This window comes from Manacus vitellinus, unplaced genomic scaffold, assembly GCF_001715985.3.
Source record: "Manacus vitellinus isolate BGI_N305 unplaced genomic scaffold, ASM171598v3 scaffold_34_pilon, whole genome shotgun sequence".
NCBI classification, from domain to species: Eukaryota; Metazoa; Chordata; class Aves; order Passeriformes; family Pipridae; genus Manacus; species Manacus vitellinus.
The window spans coordinates 3,033,875-3,041,770 of NW_021940488.1; the positions used below are offsets into that span (position 1 = coordinate 3,033,875).

The 7,896-nt window shown below is 42.4% G+C and overlaps 1 protein-coding gene across 3 annotated transcripts in view; it reads left to right on the plus strand.

Moving 5' to 3' along the window:
• APP (amyloid beta precursor protein) overlaps positions 1-7,466 on the plus strand; it is a 161,682-nt gene extending 154,216 nt beyond the window's left edge. For all 3 annotated transcript variants that reach the window (XM_008924902.3, XM_018076935.2, XM_018076936.2), the window contains one exon: positions 6,202-7,466. In XM_008924902.3, coding sequence (XP_008923150.1) covers positions 6,202-6,303 — 102 coding nt within the window. In that variant the 3' untranslated portion in view covers positions 6,304-7,466. The remainder of the gene's footprint in view (positions 1-6,201) is intronic.
• Positions 7,467-7,896: the final 430 nt, after the last annotated feature.

Here is a 7,896-nt window from a genome sequence, read left to right on the forward strand (position 1 = left end):
CAGATATTTTATTATTCTCTGTTCCCTAAACAAGATTTTCTGTTGCTACCAACTTTTTTGATCTGTGGCTAATCTGAAACTCATAGATTTGAGAAAAAAATACTATATAAGACTCTTAGGTAGAATTTTCAAGGTGAAAATCCTTCTCAGCCTGCCAAGGAAATTTGTGGTCAATTTACAGTAATTTAAAATACTTCATCTGTTGCATGGCCTTAAGACAAGATCTCTTAAAGAAGTAGAAAAACTTAATTATGAGAACTGGAACGAGGTTAATGTAACTTTTTTCCCCTACTTAGTTTGCTCTGTGTCTGATTTTTAGATAGTACTTGTATTAGCAAGCACTCAAGACACTTGTATATTTTTGCCCTCCAGATTTGGTATTTTACATTTTTGATTGAAACTTAAATCTTGATCAAGTCATAGTTTATGTTGGTTTCACCTGGAGTCAAGTGAACCTTGCTTTAGTCTTGCTGGAGACACACATGCTTCAGGATGCATTTATTCCCCTGTCTGGGTCACTGAAGGGTCTTAAAAGTATTTGGGTAAGACTTTGTGTTTAGCCCATTGTGTGTCCCTCTCTCCATGCTGTGGTTGTCTGTGTAGTTTGAAACCTTCCAAAGAGACATGGTCAGAAAAGCACCAACCATGTGGGGTGAGATTTGCACAGATACCAAGATGTGCAGAATTTTCAGCCAAGAGACAGAAAACGGCAAGCGGGACCCTTAAACTTTAACTTTCTATATGATAGCATTCAGTCCGTTTTGTAGAGAATTGAAGCAGGTTTTAGTTTCAAACCACTGTCCTGATAACTGCTGCCAGTGGTTGTGCCACTAGAAACTCTCTCTTGGCCGAGTTAAGTGACAACAGAAAGGCCAGGAGACTTGCTGGGCCAAAGCCCCAAATCAGACACTGAATGTGGACATACCAGTGTTGCAGTATGACCTTAGAATTCCAGATGGGCTTTGCCTGATAGAGTGATATGACAAAGGTAATCCTGGATTTCCACAAGTTGTCTTCAGTGACAGTGAACTTGGAAATGTTGGGCTAGAAATAACATGCACGAGCTGAATAAGTAACTCACGTCAAAATGACAGCATCACTTGGGGAATAAAAAATTTTACTGATAAAACCATAAAGCTCCAGCATGCAGATGTACTGAGAATATTGGTTGGTCTGTAGTATCACCCTGGAGATGGTGTCACCTTGTGGATTTGCTGCATTGTGTCTGGCATTGGCAGCCAGGATTCCTCCTTCTGCCAGACTTGCTCTGTGGTCTTGGCAGACTGCATGGCCTCACTTTCTGAGCTTCTCGCCTGCAAGAAAGGCATAACATCTGTTTTTGTCCTTAGTTGGTGAAAATTTTGTAGCTCTTGCATTGGGGACAAAAAAACCCCCACTCAAAGTTCCGTATGCAGTTGATGTTTAATATCAAAATGTCTTCAAAATTAAGCTGTTCCATTCTAAAGAGGATTAATTCATTTAGCCACAGTGCACCTCTAATGTGCTGTGCATAAAAAGCACGAAAGAGCAGAATCACTCAGTGTAAAAATAACCGTACATCAGCTCTAGGTTGGCTGAGTATATTTTAACAAATCTTGCAACCTCTTTTTTGCGTGTCAGAAGTTGCAGTGAGAATTTAACACTGTGATAATGGATGCAAGATTACAAAACAGGTCCTGTTCCACATGTGTTCTTTACTTCCAAAAAGTCAACTCTGTTATACTTTTTCTCATTTCACTCTGATTTTTTTAACAAAATAAGTTATTAAAAATCCTGTTAGCCTTTTTTGAAACTCTGAGGAGGGATATACTTGTCCTATTTAGAAGTGTCATAACAATTTTTTTCCCTAGTCTGAGAATAAAAATGTTCCAAAGTGGTTCAGACTCCTCAGGAAAAGAACTTAAGAACTTTGAGTACTCCTTAAGTTAAGTAAATAAATGACTGAGAGACTGAAAGTGCACACAGGGGGCTCCAACAAATGCTTTGTGTTTTTTGCTGGTGCACCCACCCCAGCTATCTGCAGGAGGTCATTTTCTCATGAAAGCAGGTGGCAAAAGAGAGATTCTCACCTCTCCTGTGCACTGGGCAACAGCTGATTGTCTCAGCTTGTCCTCTTTGAGGATATTCTGTTCAAAGAATATCCTGATGGAGGTGGCACTTCCAGCAGGAGAATGTGGGGAGAGGTGACAACAGGAGGGCTCACAGCAGGAGCAGAGATGACACTACAATTGCAGATGGGGATAGGTGGGCAAACAGCCTCAAAAGAGTTTATCTCCCTGACTGAGCGGTTTCCTCAGGAGGCATCACGTCATAGAAAAGAGAAGTGTGCCCACACCTCTTACATACTGTGTTCAGCTTCTGCCACCTCCATAATGGGTGCAAAAAGCTTCTTAAAATGGTAAGGGGCTTTAGGGATTTACTGACAAGGAGATAATTGGGTTCAAAGCATGTTGTTTGGCAGAGCAATACCTAGGACAGAGGTTGTAAGGAATGAGAGGAGTTTGGCAGCCTCAGAATGGGTAAAAGGGAGTAGAAGAGAAGACATTCAGGGTGAGTGACAGCACAGGTAGGTTGGCAGTGAGATGGATTGCCCTGCAGCAAACAGCTGCAGGAAAGAGAGGAGGTACCAGCACTGGTCATTTTAAAGGGGAAATCTAAAAGAAAAATTGACTAAGACTGCAAGTAAGAGCTTCAGTAAATCCCTTTCATCTATAAATGCCAAATGCCCTATTTCAGAGGTTATTGAATTTTCGCTAAAAACTTTTTTTATCAAAGTGAGACTTTTTAATATGGAATATTGTGCAAAGGTGGTAAAAATTCAGTCTTTTCCTACTGCTCTCATATTTTTTTCCTAATCTTTTTCTCCTCTTTGATTTTCTTCCAAGTTTCTCATCAGTTCTTCAGTCTCTTTTACCTTGCCCTTACTTTAATTCCTTTTTAATTTATGTTGTTGTCTCACCCCATTTCCTACAAGCAGGTTATGCTGTGTACTGTTCACATTTTCTAGTCCTGAATAAGAAGTACTGAGTGGGAGGCTCAAACTAAAACAGGTGGCAGAGTTAAATACAGTCTTGTTTGGAGCTTAAAGATGAAGAAGTCCAGCACAGGTCCTGGCATCCCTGTCTTTTGCATCCCAGCCCAGTGAGGGAGCCTCCGAGGAAGGAAGATGATCCCGGACATCCTGTTGATGCCCAGGGATTCCTGGTCCATCAATCCCAAAGCTTCATATTGAACTTTAATTTCATGCTAGAAAAGAATCTGTTGGTGGGTTTAGTTGTGAGTTGTGAGACTCTCACTCTCTGATTTGGAGCAGCGCTACATACTCCAGTAGTGTGGTGATGCAGTGCACAGGAACCAGGGCTGACTTGGTGCTGCAGCGACCCCTTCAAGAATGAAAGGAAGGGTGGCTTTTCCTCTGCACCTGCTTTTATTCTTATTTTCTGTAAGTGCTGAAAAGGCTCCAGGGACATTTGCCATTTTCCCTGCTTTGTCCTTGCCTTTGCAGCCGTGGTAGTGACAACTTGAGCAGCAGATGGCACACGGCACCATTGTCACAACAGAAATAGTAAATGCTGTTAGATTTGCATGGTGCTCCAGGCGGGGGTTAGGCCTTTTGCAAGTTTGTACAAAATCTATAAGGAATGGGTTTGTTAGGCCCTGCTGCTGTTTCACTGCTGGCATACACAGAAGACAAGTGCTCTGCTGGACATCAGTGGCATCGAGGGACTGCCAGACACTGGTCCACTGCATATGGATCTAGATGGTGTATTTTTGTGCAGGGAGAAGTTAGTAACCCCTGAAAGAAGGACAGGTGAAACAGCTCAGCCCCTGAGGTGGTTGCAGAGGTGGGTGCTGTGAGGTGTGGTAGGTCTCACCATCCCTCACTCAGTCCCACCAATGGCAAAGGGTACACGGGAGCAGCAGGCACAGACCAGTGCAAGTGCACAACTGTACCCTGGCTGTGAGCACGTGGCTGTTCAGGGATATCTGGGGGATTTGGGAGTGGGTGGGTGAAGAGGAGACTGGCTGTGAAATTCCCAGTTCTCCTGTCCTTGATGGATCAAAGGTGACTGTTGACAGCAGAGCTGAGCACTCGGCGCTCAGGTGGGCTGGCCATGGGAAACCTGCATCCTTCAGATGGAACAGTTTGTTACTTTTGGAGAGGGAGGGAGACAGGGAAAGACAGACACTATTCCCTCTCCACCCTGGTTTCTCAAACAAGAAAAATAAAGCAAGAGTGACCTCTAAACTTGCTGGCTAAAAGCATATCACAGGAATTGAAGAAGTAGATGGATTTGTGGGTTGTTGCATAACAGAATTACTGCATGCAAATGCAACTCAAAAAATAGAGAAAGCCTGTGAATGGCAGTATTAAAAATCCAAGTTATATTGCAGAATTGGAAACACAGGGAGCACAGTGTAAGCCCAAGCATATCACAGGAATTGAAGAAGTAGATGGATTTGTGGTTGTTGTTGCATAATGCAGAATTACCATGCAAGATGCAACATCAAAAATGCATAGAGAAAGCCTGTGAATGGCAGTATTAAAAATCCAAGTTATATTGCAGAATTGGAAACACAGGGAGCACAGTGTCAGCCTAGCCCAGTGATCTTTCTGCCTGGCATCCTGTTCTCTGCCCTCAGGAGTCAACAGCTTGCTGGAAGGCTCAGGGCTCCCAGCTATGGAGCTCGTGAGCAAAAGTAATATATAACCCTTGAAGTTGGGTATTGCACAAAAATGTGTAATTGTTGTTTAAAAAAGATACTTGATGGAAGATACAGTGTTGATTGAAAATGCAGTTTTGAGAGTTGGGACATGGACAAGGAGATTTAGAAGGAGCACAGATATGAAAGTGGATCAGATTTGGGGTTAGCAATTCATCTGAACAATCCAATGCATGTGCCGCACAGAGAACCATTTCTTCTCTTAAATAGCAAGTAAAAGATGATCTAAAGAGGAGATAGCTCTGAAAGGAACCGTTTTCTGGTGGTTCTATGGGAAAGGTACTGTTACAACCTGCCACAATGGAAGAACAGCTGCAAAAGTAAGCTGAGCAGCCTATGTTTGTCCCAATCAAGGAAGAACATACCTTTAATCTTTCTCAAGAGTATCAGGGAACAACTTACCAAAGGTCATAGTCTGTCCTCATTAAGATGAGATATTCCCAGTATTGCAGAGTAGGTTTAGAATGAGTATCAGACATCAGTACTTCTCCTTTGCTTTTTTATTAAAAGCTTAGATAGAGTAAGTTAGGGTTTCTTGAGAGAATACACTTTTCATTATCCTAAAATCTTTTTTGATGCTAAAAGTGAATTGCTGTTTTTCCTGGAGGTCACTATTCATAGGAACCCACACAGGAAAATGTTCATACCTAATATTTAAGGGTAGAGTTTTAGGCACCTTCTGATTTTAAATTTTTGACAATGTAAAATTCACTTTTGCCTTTGCTTTTAAGAGCTGTCAAACCAAGCAGACTTTCTGGACTCTGTTTTCATACGGGTTTAGCAAGATAGCCAGGATACAGTAGGTTTTGAATACACAAACATGTATGGAGCTCATACAGACAGCAGAGGTAAAATACCTAATTAAGATGTAGGGCCTGTTTTCAGGCACTCTGATTTTATGGAGTTTTGTATTACTGTAATGTCCAGAGAAGCAAGAAAATAATTTGTGAAGTCGTAGATATTCAGTGGAGAAATCCTGACTGAGCTGTCTTTGTACCTGTCTTCCAAGAAATCAAGAAACAAAATCAAATTTTGTTAGATAGAAATAAAACCAGTGCAGCTTTTTAGTGAGCTTTTTCTTTTCTTTTGAGATGCAGTTGATATTGATGTGTATTCTGAAGGGGGGGGGGGAATCCTGATAACGAGGGACTAGTGGAGAGATGCAAACTACATCCCCTTTTTTGTTTGTGGAGTTGCATGCTTCCCAAACCAGACAACAAAAACCAAAGCTGGTACTGCTGAGTTTGGTCAGCTGATTTTGAAGTCCTGCAGCAAAAAGATCAGTTGCAGAGTTGTTCTTGGTGCTTTATCTTCTGCATATTACTCTGTTCAAAAAGTGAACCAGAGGATGCTTTCTGCCTGAACACGCAGGGAAGGGTACAAAGCACACTGGATGGCCCTAAGGTGGGGGGGGAAACATGGGTTGTGCTGTGAATTAAGCAGGAATCTGACCCTGGTTGTTCCCTCCTGTGACAGGTGGATGCTGCAGTGACACCAGAGGAACGCCACCTTTCCAAGATGCAGCAAAATGGCTACGAAAATCCCACCTACAAGTTCTTTGAACAGATGCAGAACTAGGACACCACAGCAGCCTCATGAGTTGGACAGCAGAATGATTGCTTCACTGCCCATCGGTGTTCAGTTATAGAGTAATGTGGAAAGAAAGAAAAACACTCTGTTTTATTATTTACTCATTCTCGCCTTTTGACAGCTGTGCTGTAACACAAGTAGATGCCTGAACTTGAATTAATAAAATCAGTAATGTATTTTCTCTCTCTTTCTCTTTACATTTCAGTCTTTACACTACATTATTAATGAATGTTTTTTGTGTACTGTAAAGAGGTTAGCTGTATTTAACTAGTGCATGGATAGATTCTCTTTCCCAATTATTTATCATGTAGCTCCTTAGCCAGTTGTATATTATTCTTGTGATTTGTGACAAAAATTAAGTCCTAATTGAAATATGCTTTAAGAATTGATGGGGGATGCTTTCTGTGTCTGTGGGGTTTAGCTGCTTCTCTTTGCTGAGCATTTTTTTCTGATCACTATGCATTTTAAAGTAAAACAACATTTTTTAAAAAGTATTCCAGATGAGTTATTGAAATTCTTTTCCTCTGCAGCTGCATTTTATTGTACAGATTGTTGCTCCTGCTGTATTAGTGATGTAGAAATCATGGGAATACACATTCGTTTCTTTGTGCCTGTTTTATGTGCACACTTTAGGCATTGAAAGGTAAACTTTATTTTCTTTTCCATGTATCTTTTTGATCTTAAAAACAAAAAAAATTAAAAAGAGTCCCTGTTAATTGTGAGCACTTCTGGGGGGAGAAGTGCCTGCTGGCCGAAAATTAACAGGGGTCCTCTGCAGGATGATTGTACAGAGCCATTGCTTATGAATTGACAGCTTTCTACACTGTGTTACATAAATAAATTAAGAAAAGAACGTGTGGGCAAGAGTTTTCTTTGGAGGAAGAAAACAAAGATCTCTGAAAGCCATTTAAACAGAATACATGGATGTTCACACTGAGAGGGGGTTGGGAAGGGATTTTCCCACAAGGATTGCGGCACTCACAGTCAGACCAGAGCAGAAGGCAGGCGGCAGCAAGACAGGGTGGGAAGGGGGGGTGCTGACTTTGGCACAGCTTCTCCTCTAGGATGTTGTCTCTTTTATTTTTTTCCCTTTTCCTTTCTTTCAGTTTGTATAATAGTGTTTTAATGTAAATAAATACATTCCTGGAGGAGCCCTGTTGTAGTGGTGTGTTTCTGCGCCAACCAGCCACCCTCGCTCTCACAGGGGAGCGTGGCACAGATGACTAACCAGCCTCCCACCTCTTGATCCATCCCTAGGAGCCATTTGTCAGCAAGCCCTCCCTCACCACTGCTGCTCCGATGGCTTTCTGGCAAGATCCATGCCCTGCAAAGTGCTCCATTGGTGATGGCCAGCGGGAGCCTCCCAGGCTGCGAGACCATCCAGCCTGGTGCTGCTGCCTCCCAGCAGGTGCCCAGGAAGGGTCAAACAGCATCAGGGGTAATTTTCTCCCAAAAACTGCAGGGAGAGGGCAAAGCCATGGGGGAGCTGTGGTGCGTAAACCCCAGCCCAGCACCTTCTGCCCACTGTCCAGCTGAGAGCTTCCTTCAGCTCCTGGCCCTCCGAGAGCACACCTGCAGCAC